Raw genomic sequence first — 24,001 nt, 5'->3', positions numbered from 1 at the left:
GCTAAAATTCAAACCGTTGAAAAAAAATGCACAAAGTAGATTTGCTATGAAAAGTCTCAAATCAAAGGACACGAAACTAAGAGTCTAATAACAGAGAATGATGCAGGGAAGAAAATCCCCGAATAAAAAAAAGGAAAAAATTAATCAAAGAAAATTCGCAATAAACAACAAAATTAGCAAACATATCATGGTACATACCAAGAGGCGCGGAGTAAAAGGACGAATAAGAGGTGGTTGCGAAGAAGAGAAGATATGCATCGCGAAAGATGCGAGGGAAATATGATGAGTAGGTTGAACAAAGAAAAAACCAAGAGAGATAATAACTGAGACTAAAAAATGAAGAGAGAAGCGTGAATCTAATTTATATTTTTGTTGTACTGAACTAACAAGTGAGATAAATAGGTAGACATTTGAGTGATGAACCATTAGCCGTTGGGATTTTTGTATATTCTAAAAAGTTAAGAATGATGGAGGAAAGATTGTAATAATTTAGATATAATAGTCTCAATCTTTATAAAAAATAAATGGGTAGACATAAACGTTTCCACTCATCTTGATCAATCCTTCTATTACATTATGTATTAGCATAACTACAGATATCAGATATCGGAAGTAAAGTACATACAATTTTAGACAAACTAAAAGAAAGAGTAATTATCCAAATCAGTTTTCAATGATTTTAGTCTTAAGAAAAATTAATACATAGATTAATTTAGACAAATCAGTCTTTAGTTTATTTTTGGTAGAGTAATTATCTAAATCAATTTCTAAAGATTTTAAAAGCGGATATTTTCTATCAGATATAACAGTTTTTCGTTCATTTTACTTTTCCTATATGTTAACCTTTATTATTATTAACTTAGTTTTGTGCATGTCGACGATGACAATAACATATTAATACTTAGAAACAAATAAGGTGAATAATGATGCTTTAAAATCCAAATTAAAACATTTTCTTTTAATACAAACATGTTTTTTAAAATAGAATATCTTTTAATTATATTAAATACAAAAATATCAAATGATTTCAACCTTAAATTTGTTGTAGATAATTTCTAAATTTTTATTAAACATTATTATTATTATTGAGTGAATATATATATATATATATATATATATATATATATATATATATATATATATATATATATATATATATATATATATATACTTTTTATATTATAAATACATACATAAGAATCTAAGGAATAAATTTATTATTATTTTTGTTAAAAAAATACAAAAAACTTATGGTACAATATTATTGTACAAATAATAATAATAATAATAATAATAATAATAATAATAATCTTATTTCTTTTTTTAGACGAAGGACTGTCATGTTTAAAGGAGAAAAAACGTTGGGATTGATCTGTGTATTAATTTTTCTTAAGAACTAAAATGTCTGTTTTTAAAATTCTTGGGGATTGATTTTGGTAATTAATCTGCCAAAAAATGAATTTGGGACTGATTTGTCTGTCGAAATAAAACTTTGAGGATGTTTTTGTGTATTAATTTTTCTTGGGAATTAAAATGTCAGCTTTTAAAATCATTGGGGAGTTATTTGGATAATTACTCTTAAAAAAATATTAATTAATGTTCTAAAAATCAAACCGAATCGGCCAATTCAATCAGGTTAACCGAAAATCGGTCATTTGTCCGATTCGATTGATAAGAGAACCGTCTTATAAAAAACCGACTTAAGAATTGTTCGAACCGGAAGTTAACCGGTAAACCACCGGATCCGGTCGGATTTTTTCCGGTTCAATGGTATATATAAAAATAAAACAAGAGTATCAGATCTACCCAGTACGGGGTACCCACCCACGCCCCTTTCTCTCTCACTGCGACAAATCCATCCCTAACGAACCCAGCCACCATCCCATCGCGGAACTCTTCTCCTCCGGCGGAGACAGACCGCGGGTGCCACCGTCGCCGTGGAAGGTCTGCTCGCTTCTCCTCGATCCTCTCCTCGACGTCGCACGAAGGCCTGCTCGGAGCTGTTGTGTCGCCGCCGCGAAGGGCTGCTTCGTCGTCGCCTGTGCTCGCCTCGCCGTTCTCCACCGCGAGTGACGTCTGCTTGCTTCTTCGAGTGACGTCGCCGTTCTGCTCGCCTCTCTGCTAAGGTTCTGCTTGCTTCACTCTGTTCTTTGCCACTGTTTTTTTCCCCTTTTTTTATGATTTCATTTATTTTATTTCTAAAATTATAGGTTAAAATAAACTCAAATAAATTTGTAATCTGATTTTATGATACTGTTCATTTGATTGCTGATAAAATAAAATTAATAATCAGATTTGTGATGTTTATTGTTGGTTCAAAACTTGCCAGGTACATTTTGGAATTGATTTCAAAATCCCTACCGCCAGACTATTGGTGAAAGCTTTTTTCTATGTTTCTGTTGGGCGTTGATGCACCTGATTAATGGTTAACAATATGGGTTTAAGATGTTTAACAATATGAAAGTGTTGGATTTCGCTGAGAGATTTGATAACAAGTACAGACGAATTGTTAGGCCAATTGTTCTTGTTTGGCTTATGCTTATGATTCTTATGTGTGGCTTATCTTTCTGTCTCTGACTCCCTCATTCTCAACTTGGGATTTTGTTCTTTTTTGTTTCTTTGACTTTTTTGGATAGTTGTAGTAAATAATTATCTGAATTTTGATACAATACAAATTAAAGGTGTGCTAATGTTTTGGTTGGTTGAATTGGTTCAAATCTTGTGTTCTGGAAAAAAATAATGTCTTGAAATCTTTTATGAACTATACAGCCAAATTAGACTAGTTTCATATCAATTAAACTTGAAAACTTGTTTGTTATTATCTTTTTGTGGTGGATATTATGTGCTTATCATTCATGTGTGTTTTGTTTTTTTTTTTAATTATAAACTTTGATGTTTGAATTTGTTTGTGAATTTTAATAATAAATTATAGACAAATTATTATGTAAAATTGTGGAGGTTTGAATTTTATTAGTCAAAAAATTATTGAATTTAAATATTTAAAATCATATATTGAATTTTTAATAATTTTATTTTATATTTAATTAAACTGGTTTAACCATAGTTGGATCTTGGTTGGACCATTGAACCATTGAATCTGTCCCTTGACCGGTTCACTGACCGGTTCAGTTCTCACAACCTTGGTAAGAAGTGAATGAATAGAGAGAGGGTTGACCACTTTCATTTGTGCCATTATTTCTGGTGTGGTTTTTGATTGGGGGAATGAACAAACTGGTTTGATCTTTGGTATGGAGGGTGAGTTTGAGGATAAGATCCTACTTGTAAGGGAATGGTTCTGATAGAAGGGTTTTTGATAAGTTGGTTGGTATTGAAACCCTAGATTTATAAGTTAGGCCACTCTCAGTGTTTTGATGGCTTCCAGATAAATTTAGAGGATTTTTTGATCCGTGATTATAAGAGTTGAGGATTGCTATTGAGCTCTTGGAGTATCTGTATTTGATTCAGCTACGTTTGGTTGGGGCTATGTCTCTTGTTCTCTAGCATTTGAAGGGAGTTATTTTTTGTTGGAGAAGAGTGGGATTGGAAAATTGAGTTAAGTTTAGCTTTACGATGCAGTTAGGATTTAGTAGTGCTGCAAGTTGTTTTTCTAGTTTTTTGATGTGCTGTTTGGGATTTCTCTCCTCTTGCTTGTTTTGTGTCTTGATATTCTGATTTGTTTGAATCTTAATCAGGAATTTGCGTGTGGTGGATAACTGGATAATGGTTGACATTTGATTGTATCTTATAGCGGTTTGGGTTGGTAAATTATGGTGTTAGTGTGTTTGTTGTTATAATGGTGTAGTTGCATTTAGGCAGGGTGTGAGAGCGCTATGTATTTCATCCAAATAGTATGTGCTTAAAGTGTTCTAAATGTTCTTTGCATTCATACATGTTGCTACATGGTACTCAACTAGTCAACTGTGAGATGATTATAAGTGATGATCATGTGTTTGGTCTGAATAAGGCATTTATAGACTAGTATTTTTTTGTGCTTGATTTGCAGATCCATTTATTTCCTCATTGTGGGCATGTCATGGACATTGTCTGTTAAAAAGAATAGAAGTATAGTGCCCGTTCAACTTGAATATAATCCGAATTTAGTTTGTATCCATATGCATAGGAGATGGGTTCTCGAGGAAGGCCATTATTTGATCTCAATGAGCCACCTGCAGAAGATAATGATGAGAACGATGGTATTATTTGTCTCCAGCCCCAAAAGACTCAGCCATCAACAAATCCTAACTCTTCTGATTTATTTGCAGCATCATCTGCTGCCCAAGGAATAATAAATAATCATGCTTTTTCACACGCGTCATCTGTCTCTGGATTTCAACCTTTTGTTCGGCCTAAATCCTCCTCTTGTATCCCTGATGTAGATGCTGTATCGAAGGGAGCAGAAGTACAAGATACAAATGCTAGTTCTAAGTCTGGCAAAGAGGACGATTTGAAAGTTATGGATTCACGGATACTAAGTTCAACAACTGCTCAATCCACAGAGAGGGAAGAAGGGGAATGGTCTGATGACGAGGTCTCTGCCGATGTAAATGGATCTCATAATTTGCTCCAACAAAGTCAAGTGTCGCAAGAGCAAACAACATCTGGAATGGTGGATGGGGGTGGAGTGGCTTCTGAAAGTAAGTCTGGCAATATTACTTCTGAAAGCAAGTCTGGTAATACTAAAGGTCCTGATAGTACAATTGATGAAAAGAGTAGCCGTGCCTCTGTAGGTCTAGAGTCAAATTCTACTGAACAGAAGAGCAACATTGTCCCAAATTCAGATGGCAGTATAAAAAGTGAAGCTTCTAATGATGCTCAAGAGGAGCCCAGTTTAATTCCTAAGCAAAAAGAAGTGAAAGGTATTGAAGCTAGCCATGCTCTTAGGTGTGCAAATAATCCTGGGAAAAGAAAGATTGACCAGCGCAAAGAGGAAATGTTGGGAAAGAAACGAAATAGACAGACTATGTTTCTTAACTTGGAAGATGTCAAGCAGGCAGGTCCTATGAAATCTTCAACACCAAGAAGGCAGAATTTTTCATCCCCTATTATAACTCGTACCGTAAAGGAGGTCCGTAATGTTGCTGCACAAGTTGAGCGTGTTGGAGCAGCTAAGGATCAGAAACAGGTTGAGACATCTTTTGCTGAAGGTGGCATCCATGCTGACTTACATGAACCTAAATCTGATTCTAATGGTGATAATTCTGGACCACTTGGTAGGTCTAGGAGGCTAAACAGTGAGACGGAACCTCCGGCAGAGGTTAATTTACCACCCATTCCAAGACAGGGTTCATGGAAACAACCAACAGATTCAAGACAGCAGAAGAATGTACTTGGTTCAAGTAGGAAGTTGGGACAGACTGGTCAAAGCTCCAACTCCAATGATGTCAAGGTGGGAAACAAAAAACATGCTCCTATGAAGAAGCAGACTCCTGTCAGCATCCAGCCCCAAGACACATCTGTTGAACGCCTTATACGGGAGGTTACAAGTGAAAAATTTTGGCACCACCCAGGTATCAAATAGTTTTATTATCACTACTACTGCAAATCTTTACAGTGATTGATAAGCTTTTTTTGCTTTCTATTAGAATTTTTCTTTCGTGTTTTGCCCTTATGTTGTTTCTGATTTTCTCGTATTGTTGCTCCCTTCCTCCAGTTGTCACACTGAGAGTCATAACACTGGAGACATATGCAAAGGTGATGACAGTTGTTTTTGGAATGAAATTTGATATTGGTTTGATAGCTTCCACTGGTTTACATGAATTATTTGTGTAATCCAGTCACCATCATATGCCTCTTTTGCATTATGATTCTCAAGTTGGCTTGTTTCTTTTTATAAAGAAGAAAAGATAACAGGTGGAAGGGCAATCTGGAATTTTACGTTAATTCTGTCTGTTATTTATGATTGTTTATTATTATAATAATCATTTAGTAGCTTAGTGAAGATTCCAGAGTGTTATTTGTGTCTTATAAATGGACGTGCAAGATAGGTTGAGAATCATTGTGTCCAAGGTGTGGATATCAGAGCATGAGCAAATAAGATGTATAGAATAATGATGATAGAAATGGAAGGAATAGAGTATAATGCAGCTGTTGATTGGATTGCATGGTTAAACATATCCATTTGTGTTAAAATCCTGATTTAATGTTGCTGGCTCCTAATAATTTTTTGCTAAGGCTTTCTGGTGTAGTATATACTATTACTGGCAAATGTAAAACTTGAATGGACTTGTTGCTGGTAAATTGCTCTGTGATTTCTTCTCCCCCCCCCCCCCCCCCCCCCCCTCTTCTCTCTGTCTCTCTAAATAAATAGTTGGTATGATATCCTTTATTTCCTTTAGAAAGTTTTCTTATTATTCATTTATTGGTAACTGATTCAAGTTCCTGTGGTCCAGAGGAAACTGAGCTACAATGTGTCCCTGGACGGTTTGAGTCGGTCGAAGAGTATGTCAGAGTATTTGAACCTTTACTCTTTGAGGAATGTCGGGCTCAATTATACAGTACATGGGAAGAATCGATGGAGACAGTATCAAGGGATACTCATATTATGGTGAGAGTAAAAGCAAATGAATCAAGAGAAAGAGGTAATCATACCATTCTTTGCTTGTTTTGTTTCATGTTGATGTTTTATTTCTTTTAGTGAACAATTTGGTTATGCTGTATAGACAGCTCTTTCTTTATATAAACTTACATTTTCCTACTGTGTGCTGAGAGTTTCGTTGTCTCGGCCGTAGTTAAATGAATTCACCAATTAGGTGACATACCGCATACCAGTTTGCCCATGCTAATTCCCAATTCATCTCCGTACCAAAACGTCATGGTATACTTCCCGCATAACGTATTTTATATGTGGCGGACCATATACATGTTCCTAGACTGGAACATGTTGCGTTCTGTGTGACTATGGTCTCGTGTTCAATAAATTTAATATCCTCTTGTGCTTGATTGCTTGTAATTTTTTATATTTAGCCTTATAATGAGTGTGATTGTTGCTTTGTTGATGAAACTTAAAGCATTGAATCCTATAGTTTGGTTCTCTATTGGTTAACTACTTACCTTCGCTTTTGTTATTTTTTGTCTTCTATTTAGGATGGTATGATGTGAAACTACTTCCTCCATTACATGACTTCAAATGGCCATTTAAGGAGGGAGATGTTGCAGTCCTATCATCTCCTAGGCCTGGATCAGGTTTGTTGTGGAATATCTAATATAAGATTGTTTTGTTCTGATAATTCTTTAATGTTCTTCAATTGACAGTTTCATTATGTCAAGCAGTCAGGTCCAAGCAGAGCAGTGCATCTTTAGCTCAGGATGATGGGGAAGCGGAAATCACTGGACGAGTGGTTGGAACAGTTAGGCGACACAAACCTATTGATACCCGTGATCCAACTGGTGCAATTCTCCATTATTATGTTGGGGACTCTTATGATCCTATCAGGCAATTGATTACTCTAAACTTGCCATTAAAGATTCTAATATTGAGTTTTCATTTATTTTATTTTATTTATATACTTCAATATTTCCATAATATTACTTATAAAAGATGGTTCATTCTTGTAGGGCTGATGATGATCATATCATAAGAAAACTTCAAATTGGAAGCATTTGGTACCTCACAATACTTGGATCTCTTGCTACCACACAGAGGGAGTATGTTGCTCTACATGCATTTCGTCGCTTAAATTCACAGGTATATGATGAAACACACAATTTTTGTTTGTGTTGTGGTTTTACAGTTGTAACTGATGATTTCTCCCTCTCACTATGCAGATGCAAACTGCTATCCTTCAGCCTAGTCCTGAACACTTCCCTAAATATGAGCAGCAGACCCCAGCCATGCCTGAATGCTTTACACCAAACTTTGTTGATCATCTTCGTAGGACCTTTAATGAACCCCAGTTGGCAGCAATCCAATGGGCTGCAACGCATACAGCTGCTGGTACAAGTAGTGGAACAACAAAAAGGCAAGAACCGTGGCCCTTTACCCTTGTTCAGGGACCTCCAGGAACAGGAAAGACACATACTGTATGGGGAATGTTGAATGTCATTCACCTTGTGCAGTATCAGCATTACTACACCTCCTTGCTTAAGCATGTAGCCCCGGAAAGCTACAAGCAAGCTAATGAGATCAGTTCAGATAATGCACCCATGGGATCTATTGATGAAGTTCTTCAAAACATGAACCAGAATCTCTTGCGTACTTTGCCTAAGTTGGTCCCCAAACCTAGAATGTTGGTTTGTGCTCCATCTAATGCTGCCACTGATGAGCTTCTTGCTCGTGTCCTTGATCGTGGATTTATTGATGGTGAGATGAAAGTATATCGACCGGATGTGGCTCGAGTTGGGGTTGATTCTCAGACACGTGCTGCCCAAGCAGTTTCTGTTGAGCGTAGAACTGAACAGCTTTTGGGCAAGAGTCAGGAGGAAGTTCTTGGATGGATGCATCAGTTAAAGAATCGCGAGGCTCAGTTGACTCAGCAGTTACATTGTCTTCATAGAGAACTTAATGCTACTGCCGCTGCAGTTCGTTCCCAAGGATCTGTTGGTGTAGACCCTGATGTTCTCATGGCCAGGGATCAGAGTCGGGATGCTCTACTGCAAAATCTTGCTGCTGTAGTTGAAGGAAGGGACAAGGTTTTAGTTGAGATGTCTCGCCTTGCGCTTTTGGAAAGTAGGTTCCGACCTGGTAGTGGTTTCAATTGGGAAGAGGCCCGTGCCAGTTTGGAGGCCAGTTTTGCCAATGAAGCAGAGATAGTTTTCACTACAGTTTCCAGCAGTGGTCGCAAGTTGTTCTCTCGTCTTTCCCATGGCTTTGATATGGTGGTCATTGACGAGGCAGCTCAAGCCAGTGAGGTGGGAGTTCTGCCTCCCCTCTCTCTTGGTGCAGCTCGATGTGTTCTGGTCGGAGATCCTCAGCAGCTTCCTGCTACAGTTATTAGCAAGGCTGCTGGAACATTGATGTACAGTAGGAGTCTTTTTGAGAGATTCCAACAAGCAGGTTGCCCGACAATGTTGTTGTCTGTGCAGTATAGAATGCATCCCCAAATTCGAGATTTCCCTTCTAGGTACTTCTATCAGGGGCGACTTACTGACAGTGAAAGCGTGGTTAAATTGCCTGATGAGGTATACCACAAGGACCCTTTACTTAGACCTTATATATTCTATGATATCAGACATGGACGGGAGTCTCACAGGGGTGGATCAGTCTCTTATCAAAACATACATGAAGCACAATTTTGTCTCCGATTGTATGAGCATCTTCAGAAAACTTTGAAATCTTTGGGTATGGGAAAGATTAGTGTTGGCATAATTACTCCTTACAAGCTGCAGCTGAAATGCCTCCAGCGTGAATTTGAGGAAGTCTTAAATTCAGAAGAAGGGAAGGACCTATATATTAATACTGTAGATGCTTTCCAAGGTCAAGAACGAGATGTCATTATAATGTCGTGTGTGCGTGCTTCTAGTCATGGTGTTGGATTTGTTGCAGATATTAGACGGATGAATGTTGCACTTACACGTGCAAGGAGGGCCCTTTGGGTATGTATCTCTTTCTAATGGATGGTTAATCTTTCATCATGAATTCATGTTTGTTTACCTAATGACTGGCACACTTTTTGGTTGGTATTAAAAGTGTTTGTTATCATTGACAGGTCATGGGAAATGCAAATGCTCTGGTACAATCTGATGATTGGGCTGCGTTGATTACTGATGCAAAATCCCGAAATTGCTATATGGAGATGGACTCCCTTCCGAAGGACTTTATGGTATCGAAGGGACCTACTTACACGCCACTGCCTGGTAAGGCTTCCTCAAATATGAGGGGCATGAGATCAGGTGGACAAAGGTTTAGAGGAATGGAGGCGCATGGGGATCCCAGGATGGGCGCACCATGTGAAGATGATGAAAAGATGGGTGCACCAGCAAGCTTCAGAAATGGGAATCATCGATCATCAAGATATCCAATGGAGAATTCTTTAGACGATTTTGACCATATGGGCGATAAATCCAGAGATTCCTGGCAGTATGGTGCACAGAAGAAGCAGAACTCTGCTGGAAATGGGGGAAAGAGAGATGTGTAACCATGGCTTATCTGCACATTATTGTCCATCTTGGGGGGGATTTATGGGGCTATCTGACTTCCTAATTTTGTGATCTCTCACCATGGAAAGCTCGCAGACTGGATCGGCCGGAGCTGTATGAGCCCGAGACAAAGATATGCACAGCCTTGGAGGACAGACCAGCATCCAGTGCGGATAAGGCCTACATTGTTACGTCAGACACGCGTTGGTTCATGCAATTTTGTGCAGCAGATTGATGTGCTGCGCGGAAGACTGCAGACTTTAGTCCGCCAACAATGTATGAAAGTGAACGGGGACCAAGCTGGTTGGAGGCGGAGTACTCATTTTTGTGTCAGTGCCAAATATTAAAGGAAAACTGCTACAGGGAATTTTAAGGATCTAAGGTAGTAGTTTGCTGTCAACTGACTCTGTACATAACATGGATTCACAACATTGTTTTTAGCAAATTGTTTTGTGTTTCATTTATGTTAAACGGAAGTGTTTCACTTCCACAGGAGGAAGAAAAGGTTACCCTTCTTTTCTTGTTACTTCAATACCCAAAAGATGTGCTTCTATGAACATTTACATTATTTAATTAAATTTTTTTTAATGGCTGGGATATTAAGTTTGGACATATACTAGTTCAATGTCCCGTGCAACGCACGGAAGAATTGAATTCCGGAGTTCGGATCACACAAATTCAAAGGTATAATTGATTTTAATGAATATTACTTAATATTTTATAAAATAAAACTACAACAATTTTAATGATTTCTAAGATAGATTCAATTATTAATTTATTACATACTATTTACCTACATAACTTGTTTTTAAATTCATATTCACTTTACAAACAGTTACATTTAAACCAATAATTTTTTATATCAAATGATTAATACTCTTAATACTTAAAAAAATTGAACGATAATGACTCTGTGCGGCAATAAAAATAATTCAACCTATTTAATAAAACTAATGAAGCATAAAGTTTGTATCAGAAATAAAAATATAACACATTAATCACAAAACAGATTAACTGAAAAACGAAATACAAAAACCCTCACTAGTAAAATCTAATCATAAACTCAAACTCTAAACCTTAAACACTAAATCCTAAATTTTAATCGCTAAATTCTGGACATAAAATCTAAACCCTTAGTCGCATACCCTAAAACCTAACAAAAAAAAATCTAAAAACTAAAGCCAAAACCCTAATCCTAAAATGCAAATATCACAATTCTAAACCACAAAATTCTAAACCCTAAATTAAAAAAACTAAAAAAAAATAAACCCATAAATAATAAACGATAAACATAAATCCAAACCCCTAAATTAAAAATCATATGACTAAAGTCCTAAAACACTAAAATGTAAAATCCAAAAACCTAAACATTAAACCATAAAACCTAAAATTATAAAAATATAAATCGAGAACCCTAAACCTAAAACATAAACCTTAAAAACTTAAATACTAAAGTAATATTTTTATATAAAATAAAAAAAAAAACTTAAATCCTAATAATATAATGAAAAAGAAAAAACAAAAAAATTTAACGAAATAATTCACGACTTATAAATTATACATATTTAACTTGTCATATTTATTAAATGAATCAACATAGAAAACATTCAACTACTTTATTTTATTTTAATTTTGGCTATTGAATTTTATTTGTTTAAGTTATAAAAATTTGTTATTTGATTACAATTTTAATTCTGCCTTTAAATATATATGACATAAAAATTTAAAATGGATTAACATAAAAATCAATATAATTAACCGATTAACGTAATAGAAAATTGATTTATATGGATAATGAAATTTTTTTTATGAACACTGATATTAAAAATATATGGAACATAATTTAAATTTAAATATAGATGGGAATTTAAAAATAACTACCTAATTTGAGATAAAAATAACAAAAAACTTTATATTAGCAATATTTAATTTCAGCTAATTTGCTTTGAAAATTATTGAAAGATAGTTATATATTTTACTATATAAATCATAGATAATAAATCTTAAACTATAAATACCAAATCCTAAATTCTAATATTTTGGACTTTTTCTCAACATTTGACATTCTCATCGCAAATACATATTTTAAAAAGAGAAACAAACATATTATAATCTATAGGAATGGCATGACAAGCTCTCAAGTCGACTTCTTCTTGTTGAGAAAAATTGACCAGAAATTTTGCATTAATTGTAAAATTATTTCGGGAGAGAGTTTAACAACATAACATAGGATGCTCGGTATGAATTTTCGCGTTGAGCAAAAGTTGAGGAAAAGACATCATACGAAGAACCCAAGGATGAAGTGGTAGCGGATGAAAGGTGAGGAACAAAGAAGCTTCCTAAGACGGGTAGGAGAAGAGGCAAAGTGAGATAGGGATGGAAGTGCGGAGGAGATGTGGAGGGAGATGACAGAAGTTATTAGAAAAACAACAAAAAAAATTTTGGTGAATCTAAAGGGATAGGACCAAGAGATAAGGGGTCCTGGTGGTGGAATGCGAGTGTACAAGAAAAGATAAAGGCAAAAAGGGAGTGCTTTAAGGAGTGGTCTTTGTGTCGCAATGCAGATAATTGGAAAAAATATAAGGTAACTAAGAAAGAGACAAAAGTGGCTGTAAATGAAGTAAGAACAAGAACATATGAAGGTCTTTACCAGTCTTTAGGCACGAAAAAAGGAGAAAAATGTATATATAGAATCGCAAAAAGCCATGAAAGAAGAATGAGAGATTTGGATCAAGTTAAGTGCATAAAGGATAAAGACGGAGAAGTTTTGACTCAAGAGGAGAAGATCAATGAAAGGTAGAAGAGCTACTTCTACAAGTTATTTAATGAAGGAAAAAAGACTCTTCCGAGTCTTAGTCGGTTATGCACGAGGAAAGAAGATTAAAACTTCGACTACTATTGAAGGATTCAAGACTTCGAGGTAAAAGAGGCTTTAAAGCAGATGAAAAATGGCAAGGCAGTAGGACCTAATAATATTCTGATTGAAGTTTGGAAGGACCTTGGAGAGAAAAAGATATCAGTTGATTAATGATGCGGGGTAAATCGTCGGTAAAGAATTTCACAAAAATATTGCGTTGCAAGTATAGTTCTAAACTGACAATTAAGCCTCAATTAATGTTAAATTGTGCCAAATTGCCTTCTTTTATTGAATAGCATATCAATTATATATACAGTACTGTACCTAACAATTAGCTACCTGATGTCCTAATTATGGTAATGCAAGATATTTACAGCCAATAAAACGGGATACACTAAATCAAATAAAACTGAAAAGAATTTGTTTCCTAATGTTTAGCCGTGACATATGTGGCTTGATATGCATCAGATTTCATTACCCCCCTCAAGTTGGGGCATGTAAGTTACTAATGCCCAACTTGTCCAACATTGATGCAAACGAATGGGAGCTCAAAGCTTTAGTCAAGATATCTGCAACTTGAAATTTTGTTGGGACATAGGGAAGGATGAGGCCCTGGATGACAACATCACGAACAAGATGACAATCAACCTCAATATGCTTAGTACGCTCATGAACAATAGGGTTCTTAGCAATATGAAGTGCTAACTGGCTATCACATGCGAGAGGTATTGGTTGCGTGTGGGAGATCCCGAGACTCAAGAGCAGTTCCTTTAACCATTTGAGTTCACAAGTGGTATTAGCCATGGAGCGATACTCGGCTTCTGCAGAGGACCGTGCCACTGTATGTTGTTTCTTTGTTTTCCATGAAATTGGTGAGTTGCCAAGGAGAATAACCCAGCCAGTGAGAGACCGACGAGTAAGAGTGCAACCCGCCCAATCAGAATCACACCAAGCATGCAAGGTAAAATCATTTTCCCGGCACAATAAAACACCTTGCCCAGGCTGGCCTTTTAGATAGCGAACAACTCGTAAGGCGGCCTGCCAGTGTTCTTCACGAGGCTGGTGCATGAACTGAGAAAGAATGTGAACACTGTATGAGAGTTCCGGGCGAGTAAAGCACAAATAAATGAGACGACTAACCAAACGATGATACTGGGCTGCATCAGAGAGCAAAGGTCCTTCAGCCAATGCAAGACGATGATTTTCTTCAATAGGTGTAGACACAGGCCGAGAGCCAAGCATGCCAGTCTCCATGATAATATCTAACGCGTATTTGCATTGGTTAAGAAAAATGCCAATGGAAGAGCGAGCCACTTCCACCCCTAGAAAGTATTTTAGTTTTCCCAAGTCTTTCATGTGGAAGCATTGATTTAAGTAGTCCTTGAACTGGCGAATAGCAAGAGAATTATTACGAGCCACGATAAGGTCATCAACATAAACGAGCACCACAAGCTGAATATTGTGATGACGAGAGACAAACAGTGAGTGATCGGAGGCACACTGCTGAAACCCGTACTGAAGGAAGGTAACAGAAAGTTTAGAGAACCAGCAGCGCGGAGCTTGGCGGAGTTCATAGAGGGATTTTTGAAGTTTGCACACCATGCTAGGAGTAGGGACGTGAAACCCCAGTGGTAATTTCATATAAACATCCTTCTCAAGATTCCCATGGAGGAAGGCATTGTGAACATCTATTTGATGGAGTTCCCAATCCTTAGCAGCAGCCACAGCTAAAATAGTGCGAATAGTTACCATTTTTGCGACCGGGGCGAAGGTTTCATTATAATCCAGCCTTTAAATTTGATGATTACCAAGGATGACGAGGCGTGCCTTAAACCTTTCAACTTGCCCGTCCGATCGATATTTGATGCGATAAATCCATTTGCACCCCAGAGCTTTCTTTTGCGGAAGTAGATGTGTAAGGTGCCAAGTACCATTGTCTTGAAGAGCTTTAATTTCAACACTCATGGCTTCTCTCCATCGAGCATCACGTATTGCCTCATGAAAATTTGTGGGTTCACGTTCTTCCCCTAATGCTGCTAGGAAAGTACGGTGTTGCACAGAAAATTTATCGCATGACATATATTGAGATAAGGGATAGAGTGGACCTGAGGAATGTGATGGAGAGGATGAAGAGATGGACGGGTTTACAATGATGGTGTTGGTGGCAAAATCACGCAGCTTGATCGAAGGGTGCTTTACGCGGTGTCCACGACCCAGAGGAAGTTCAGAAAGCGTGGTGGTGTCGATAGAAAGAGGCACATCATCTGAGACAGTTGGTGAGGGGCTGCTAGTTTCAATGAGGGGTGAAGCTGTCCTTGTTGGGTCTGTATGTGGAGATTCACCCCCTCCAACAGCAACAATGGGCTCGTCATTGGAATTAGCCTGAGGAAGGACCTCCTTGTGAACTTCAAGTGTGGGCTTATTATTAATGGACTCCAAAAAATTCTCCTCATGCACAAAAGTGAAAACCAAATTTTCCTGGGCCAAATATGCAAACGGGAACTCGGTTTCTACAAATTTGACATCACGAGATATAAAAAAATATTTCTTTCCATATCATAAAGTTTCCATCCTTTCTTTCCAAATGGGTATCCCACAAATGCGCATGTACAAGTTCGGCTGGCAAATTTATCACCCTTGGTTTGTTGATTGTGCGCATAACACAATGAGCCAAAAACTCTAAGATGATTATAGTCGGGTGGTTTTCCATGTATCATTTCAAAAGGAGTTTTCCCGTTAAGAACAGATGATGGTGTTAGGTTGATCAAGTGTCCCGCAGTTAAAACACATTCTCCCCAGAATCGAATGGGCAAAGATCCTTGAAATCTCAGTGCACGAGCTACATTAAGAATATGTCTATGTTTTCTCTCTACCCTTTCATTTTGTTGGGGTGTCCCAGTGCAAGATGTTTGATGAACAATTTCATGCTGCAAAAAATATGGACGTATACAGATGAACTCGGTCTCGGTCCCATTATTACTACGCACTTCTTTGACTTGTTTATTAAACTGCCTTTCAATGAGAGCAAAGAAATTAATCATCACACTTGACACCTCCCGCTTTTCACACAATAAATAGATCTAAACTGCTCTTGAATAATCATCAACAATTGTTAAAAAATAAGATGCTCCGCAAGAAAAGGCGGTATGATAGGCTCCCCATAAATCACAATGTATTAAATCAAAAGGATGTGTTGCATGAGAATCACTTGATGGAAATTTATCTCGTGTTTGTTTAGATTTTTCACAAACTTCACATAATTTATTCTTCTCTTCAAATTTACAACCACCATTCAAATTCGGCAACATTTGTACCACTTTATAGGAAGGATGTTCCATTCGCTTGTGCCAAAGATCAATACTACTCTTCTCTTGGGTTTGACATGCTGTGAATTTGCGAACACCACGGTACATGTAGAGCCCATCTCTTTGTTCACCTGCTCCAATCAATATCCTCGAAATGAGGTCCTGCATAACACAAAGCTCATGAGTAAATAATACAGTATAATTTGCATCCTTTGTTAATTGTGATATTGAAATTAAATTGCATCTTAATTTTGGCACATAAAAAACATTGGTCAATTTAAGCCCTCCATCAAGAGTCACCGTTCCCTTTGTATTTGCAAGAACTTCTTCTCCGTTTGGTAGCCCCACCGTGCATCCTTCAATACGCTCTAGCCCCTTAGATCTCTTGAATTCCCTGTCATATGGTTAGAGGCTCCACTATCTATAATCCACATAACATATCCTTCCTTACCAGTCATGCTTTCAGTTCTACTTCCATTGTTGCCATTTAGCATCTCTAACAGCGTCTGCCATTGTTCTTGGCTAAGTCCAGTCACTGCGCTTCCTCTTATTTCTTCTTCATGGTCACTTGATTTTTCTGTTGTGGCTTGTGCTGTGTTGGCACGTATGACAGCCCCCCCTCGCAAGCGTCCTCCCTGCTTATGCGAGGTCTTGGTGTTGCTTCCCATTTTGTCTCGAGATCGATCTCCTCACCATTCCGGATGCCCAATCAGTTGAAAGCACCCCTTGATCTCGTGTCCTGTTCTTCCGCAGTGAGAACATACAAGTGTCTTTATTTTATTTGGCTTTTGTGCTTGTACCCAGTGTGTACTGCCAGTCCCATTAAGCTTCCTTTGTCTTCCTTGGTTCTGCTGATTATCTTCATTCTCTCTTCCTGTACCAAAGTTGCATACACTCTGTTGAGAGAAGGTAGAGGATCCGTTGCGAGAATATTGGATCGCACTGTGCCATAGCTTACGTCTTCTAACCCCATTAGAAATTGATGCACCTTTTCTTCTTCCCTTCTCTTATCTAATCGTGACCCAATATCACACTTGCAGCTTTCGCAAGAGCATCTAAGCACTGGTTCATGGTTTGCCAACTCATCCCAAAGAGTCTTCAGTTTTCCATAGTATTCCACCATAGTCAGTCCTTGTTGTTTGCACTTGGCAAGTTCAGCTTTCAATTGTTGAATTCTAGGACCATTCACGATGGAAAATCGCTCCTTGATTTCTTCCCAGAGATCCTTTGCATCTTCAGCGTATGAGATGGTGGAGCATAGCCGTGGCTTAATCGTATTCATCACCCATGAGACAAGCATGGATTGAACCGTTCACCAGTCCTCCATTTCAGATGCCCCTTCTTATGGCTTCTTATGAATCCCATCTAAAAACCCCCACTTTCTCCTAGCACGTAACGACACCTTCACAGCTCGAGCCCATTCTTCATAGTTCTCTCTTCGTAATTGCACTTGTGTGATTACGTTTCCAAGATTGTCGCTAGCGCTCAGATCATAAGGCGATGGTCCTTTGTTGGATCCATCTTCATCTTTTTTTGAATTCTCTCTTTTTGGAGGAGTCTCACCTACTCCAGCCATTTCAGCGGCGGAGGTCTCTTTTGTGTGATGATTATCAGAGCCAACCTAGCTCTGATACCATGCCAAATTGTCTTCTTTTATTGAATAGCATATCAATTATATATACAGTACTGTACCTAACAATTAGCTACCTGATGTCCTAATTATGGTAATGCAAGATATTTACAGCCAATAAAATGGGATACACTAAATCAACTAAAACTGAAAAGAATTTGTTTCCTAATGTTTAGCCGTGACATATGTGGCTTGATATGCATCAAATTTCATTAAATTGTTTGTCACTTAAGCAAACCCAATAAAAATTAACCGAAATATTTAAACCTCGGGTCATCTCTCAAGGAATTGCAGAGAAGCGTATGTATTATTGGTTATGGAAAAGTATTTTTGGGTTTTGAGTTTAATGAGCAAGAAATGTAAATAATATGAAAATAAACTAACAACTAAGAAAAGTCCTAGCAAGGATTGAGAATCGGAATTCTTATCCTCATTGTCATTGTCAATTATGATGGTAATTGCAAATTGCTCTCACTTAGTCAACCTCTAACAATTGAAGGTAAGTCAAGTGAGTAATTCAACTTGAGTTCATAAGTCCTAATCAAAGACTAGAGTTAGTGAAGTTCAAGCCAACTAACAACTTTCAATTGCCAACCAACAAGAGACTTTAACAATTCAAGAGTCTCCAAATTACTAAATCTAAGCTAAGGATACCAAAAATCTAATTTAGAATTCCACCAAGCATTTTATCAAACACTTGGTAGGCACAAAATAAAAGTATAGAAAAGTAATAAGATAATGTAAAATCTAAACAACCAATTGCAAGGACTCAATAATAACAAATGAAGAAAGAAACAATAAACATGAAATACCTCAAATTGCATTAATAAGAAATTGAATCTAACATGAAGAGTTCATAAACTAAATTGAGAAAATAAAGACATCAACAAGAGAAAATAAACTAAGATGCTAGAATAATAGAATGTAGAATAGAAACTAAATTAAAGTAAGACAGAAATCTGAATTGGAGAAGAAATAAAGCTAAAAATCCTAAAAACCTAGAGAGAGGAGAGAGCCTCTCTCTCTAGAAAACTACATTTAAAATCTAACTAATGTGAAAAGTAAATGAATGATTGATTCCCCCTCAATTCTGCTCCACTCTGCAACCTCTAATCCTCATTTTCGGGCTTGAAACTGGGCCAAAAATAGCCCAGAAATCACCCCCAGAGATTTTTGATATCTACAGCACGTGACGCTTTGTCACGCGTATGCATCGCTGCGAAATTTTCTGGTCACGCGTACGCGTCAGCGACTGCGCCAGTCACTGTACGCGTCATGTCACGCGTGCACGTTGCTGCCAGCTCCCCAAAACTTCAATTTCTTGTGTTCCTTCCATTTTTGCATGTTTTTTTTCCATCCTCTAAGTCATTCCTGCCCTATAAACCCTGAAAACACTTAACAAACATATCACGGCATCGAATGGTAATATGAGAGGATTAAAATTAGCAAATTTAAGGTCAAAGAAGCATGTTTTCAATCATAGCACAAAATCAGGAAGAAAAAATGTAAACCATGCGATTTCTATGAATAAGTGTGAGAATAATGGATAAAATTCACTAAATTAAGCACAAGATAAACCCTAAAAATGGGGTTTATCAATTAACCAAGCTTTTTAATGAGATTTTAAAGTCACAGATCCAACAAGTGGAGAAAGAGCACCTTGGTACCTATCTACAAGAATAAAGGGGATATATAAAGTTACGAAAATTATAGAGGGATCAAACTTATGAGCCATACCATGAAGTTATGAGAAATGGTGATAGAACAGAGGTTGAGACAAGAGACACGTAATAGAGAATCAATTTGATTTTATGCTAGTCAGATTCACCATAAAGCGATATACTTATTAAGAAGAATGATGGAGAAGTATCGTAGTAATAAAAGGGATCTACATATGGTATTTATTAATTTGGAAAAAGTGTACGATAGGATGTTAAGAGAGGTCTTATGGAAGGTTTTAGAAAGGAAGAGAGTAAGGATTGTCTATATTCGTGCCATTAAAGACATGTATGATAGGATTACAATTAGTGTAAAGACTCAAGATAGTGTGACAGAGGAATTTCGTATTAGTATAAGATTACACCAGGGATCGTCCTTAAGTCCATATATTTTCACATTAGTGTTGGAAGTACTCACAAAGCATATCCAAGAGCCTATGTCATGGTGCATACTTTTTGTCAATGATATCGTCCTTATGGGAGAGTTAAGGGAAGACCTAAATAAGAAATTTGATTTATGGAGAGAAGTTCTAGAAGTGTATAGTCTGAGTATAAGCCGTAGCAAGACGGAATATATGGAATGTAAGTTTGGCTGCCGAGGAAAAAACCCCAATACAGAGGTGAAGATTGGAGAAAACATTCTACGAAAAATTAAAAATTTTAAGTATTTTGGGTGCATCATACAGGATAATGGAGAGATTGAACAAGATGTAAATCATAGGATCCAAGCAGATTGGTCAAAATGGCGAAGTGCGTTTGGTTTTATATGTAACAAAAAAGTGTCTTTAAAACTTAAAGGTAAATTCTATTGCACTACTATCAAACCGGCTATGTTTTATGATATAGAGTATTGGGCAGTCAAAGGGGAGCACGAACATAAGTTGAGTGTGACAGAGATGGAGATGTTAAGATGGATGAGTGGTCATACGCGATTGGATAGAATAAGGAACGAAGATATAAGAGGAAGAGTTGAAGTAACACCTATTGTGGAAAAGACGATAGAATCACGTCTCAGGTGCCAGGTGGTTTGGACATGTGAGAAGAAGACCGACAGAACACCCAATTAGGAAGGTGAATGAGATGAAAGATGGATAAAGGGTGAAAAGCAGAGGAAGATCTAAGAATATCATCCATGAGGTGGTCAAACGAAATTTACATGTAAACAGTCTCTCTGTAGACATGATAAAATTCAATAGCGTCGTTTGATCCATATAGTCGACCCCATCTATTTTAGTATATTTAATTATTAATTATTAATTATATATTCTAATAATAAAAAATTAACATTATATACTTATATATTAAGTTAATATACCGTAAACACTAATCTATATAATGTTTGTAAAAAAAATATAAATATTAAGTGTACGATGAAAACTGAATTTGGTGACTTAGTTAAAAAATTATTTAAATAATATTGATGAAGCAAATGATTTATCTAAAAAATATTGAGTGCTTTTTTAAATTATATAACTCAAGAAATTTACAATGCAAAATCATAAAATATATTATAAATTAATAAAAAATATCTATATTTTTTCAAGTGAAGAATTAATAATGGAATTGTACAATAATAAATATTTTTTATGAGTGTTTTTTAATATATTAATAGTTAGAACAATGAACTTTCTCACTTGCCACTCCGAAATATTCTCTTTACATATGTCCCTGCAACTTTTTTTGCTTGACTACTTATTATTGCTTGTTGCTGCCACTACTGTTTCTTTGCCATTGGTGTCGAAATTGATAATTCAAGACTATTATATATTTCGATGCAGTGTTATATATAAAAGTAAAACAAAGATATTCAACAAAGAAGTAGCAAATTAAGGGTTAATACTCAAAATCGTCCCCGAAAAATACATCGATCTCCATATTAGTCCCCGAAAGATAAAGTTAATCAAAAGAGTCCCCGAAAGTTACACGAGTTAATCAGGTTCGTCCTTCCGTCAATTTGCTTGATGACATGGCTAACATCTGCTCACGTGGCACGTTAACAGCCATGCTGGCAGAGAAGGAATACGACGCCGTTTTGAGGGAATGTCTAGATAGACATGAATCGGCGTCGTTTCGTGGAGATAGTGGATTCAAAACGTTGCAGAGTGGATTCACCCTCTTCCATAACGAGTATCTCCACGTTTGGCTCCAAATTGTTTCGTCTCCGTCAAGCCATGCCCTAACCCCTTCAGGTTGCATTCGAACATCGCCATCCACGTTTGTCCTCGTTGGCTGACGATCAAAGCGGAGTAGCTGTTGGTACTGAGAAGAGCGGTCGTCAGCTGTTAGCAACATTGTTTGTGGAAGAAGCAAGCGTGACGGTTAGAGGTAAGCATTAAAGTTTTTTCCTTTTTTTTGAAGTCAGTTTGTAGCCTGATGTCTGAGGGGTGGCGTTCTGTATATCTCTGTCTGATTAGGGGTAGGGGTTTGTGTGAGTGTTGTTTAAGGCCAGAATGCATTGCTTTGAATGCCGTTGTGATGATATTGTGTTATGGGTGTTTGATGTTAATGGGAGTTAGTTTTCGTTGTTGCATGTTTGTTTTGGGGTTGGGGTTTCTTATGTTATGATTGAGAATAGGCAGTTGCAATCTGTGTGGGCTAAGGAGGTTTTTTTGTTTCTGCTTGTAGATGGAAGGTCCTCCGATGACCTTTGTGTTTCACCATGGGGGACTGTTTAAGAAGAATGCTGAAGGAGATATGGTATACGAACCTGATAATACAGAGGTGCTGATGGGGGTTGAAGGAGACACGCTTGACGTCTTCTATGTAAGGGGTTATTATAGGGAGTTGGGTTACATTGAAGCTGGAAATTGTTGGTGGAAAGATCCTGGAGTTCCTCTTTCATCAGGGTTGAGAAACTTAGTCACAGACGCAGACTTGGTTGCCATGTGCATGGATTGCAGGAGAAACCACAATGTGATCAATATCTACCTGGAGCATTGTATCTCTCAGCCTTGTATAGTAGACCAGATTGAGGATGAAGTAGTGAATGTGGAAGCTGCAGGGTTGAAACAGGGGAAGTGCAGCTCCCAACCTGTGAAGAAACCCACAAGAATTGATCCTCAGTCCTAGAAGCAAACCTGTCACCCCAACAGAACAACCTCACAGTCCAAGTCACAGCCCAAGTCACAGCCCAATCCTACAATGAAGCCCATATCTGAGCCCAGCCAACCAAAGGTGAAGCCCATGTCTCAGCCTAGTAAAGCAGCCCACCAGCCCAAGAAGACAACATCTCAGTCCAAGAAGACAACTGCTCAGCACATGAAGCCTGTTCCTCAGGCCAAGAAGACCAGTTATCAGGCCAAATCAGTCCCACCTCAATCAAATTCGTCATCAGAGGCAGGCAATAACTCACAAGGGGCAAAGGACAAACAAACTAGCAGTGGCTGCAGAGTCACAAGATCTGGAAGACAAGTGAAGGAAGCTCAACTCCAGGAAGATGACACTGACTCTCATGACTCTTATGAGAGTACTGAAGATGAACTGTATAGGCCTCCAAAGGTTGTAGGAGACAACCTATATAGCAGTGAGAGTGACAGTGACTCTGGGAAGGAAAAAAGAAGTGGAAAAAGGGGCAGAAGGTCTGAAGTCAGAGAAAAGCATAAGCCCCCTAAGAAAAGACTAGCTGATAAAGAGATAGAGACTGATGATTCCAACTATGAGGGGTCTGAAGATGAAGAAAGTTCGGAGTCTGGTATGTTAATTCCATTAGGGTTAGTTGTTTCCTAAAATTATGATGCAAATGTTAGGGTTTCTAATGTGTTAAACTTCTTTTTTACCAGATTTAGATGATAGTGATGCTGCCTCAGATGCTGACTCGTGGCATTCGGAGGATTCTGATAAGGTGTTGGAGTCTGATGAAGAAGCACCAGCTGTGTACCCTCAGTTCAACGAAAAAACAAAGTTTGGAGAGTTGAAATTCGAGGTCAGTATGGTATTTAAGTCAAAGTCTGAATTCATGCAAGCAACTAGGGAATAATCCAGTGGGGTAGAAATATTCTTTTTTCAAAAAAATGACAAAGTTAGAGTTAGGGCTGTCTGCAAATCTGAAGATTGTCCCTGGGTAGTTTACTGTGCATGTAATAAGCAAGATGGTTCTTGGCAAATTAAGACACTAGTAGATAATCACACTTGTCCTAGAAGGAGGAAAAACAGAGCTGCAACCCAAACCTGGACTCTGAGTAAACTAGTTCCTAAGCTTAGAAAACACCCGACCATGAAGCATCGAGAGGTTTATGACTGGTTTGTTAGAAAGTGCAATGTCTATCTGAATAGCACATGCATTACAAGAGCTTTGAAAGCCGCTAGGAAAATAGTTGAGGGTGATGAGATAGCTCAATATGGGTTGGTGTGGGACTATGCCAATGGCTTGCTGACAAGTAACCCCGGCTCCACAGTTCAAGTGTCTGTTATCCCCATG

At 37.5% G+C, this 24,001-nt stretch overlaps 1 protein-coding gene and 1 pseudogene across 5 annotated transcripts; both read left to right on the top strand.

Moving 5' to 3' along the window:
* The first annotated feature begins 1,819 nt into the window (after positions 1-1,819).
* On the top strand, positions 1,820-10,662 carry LOC130962200 (helicase sen1-like). Of its 5 annotated transcripts, none has more exons than XM_057888335.1 (9): positions 1,820-2,126; positions 4,004-4,193; positions 4,377-5,507; positions 6,390-6,578; positions 7,084-7,182; positions 7,270-7,432; positions 7,555-7,684; positions 7,765-9,531; positions 9,645-10,662. In XM_057888335.1, the coding sequence occupies exons 2-9, from the start codon at positions 4,124-4,126 to the stop codon at positions 10,071-10,073; spliced, it is 3,978 nt and encodes a 1,325-aa protein (XP_057744318.1). In that variant the 5' UTR covers positions 1,820-2,126; positions 4,004-4,123; the 3' UTR covers positions 10,074-10,662. The 5 variants fall into 5 exon arrangements, with proteins under 5 accessions (XP_057744318.1, XP_057744317.1, XP_057744319.1 ...); XM_057888334.1 differs by having other exon boundaries at positions 4,004-4,634; positions 4,728-5,507; XM_057888336.1 differs by lacking the exon at positions 4,004-4,193.
* A 1,724-nt stretch (positions 10,663-12,386) lies between these two features.
* On the top strand, positions 12,387-22,653 carry LOC130962444 (uncharacterized; annotated as a pseudogene).
* The last annotated feature ends 1,348 nt before the right edge of the window (positions 22,654-24,001 follow it).

This window comes from Arachis stenosperma, chromosome 2, assembly GCF_014773155.1.
Source record: "Arachis stenosperma cultivar V10309 chromosome 2, arast.V10309.gnm1.PFL2, whole genome shotgun sequence".
Classification (NCBI taxonomy): Eukaryota; Viridiplantae; Streptophyta; class Magnoliopsida; order Fabales; family Fabaceae; genus Arachis; species Arachis stenosperma.
Note: the sequence above shows the minus strand (reverse complement) of the source record. Positions and strands in the feature narration are given on the sequence as shown.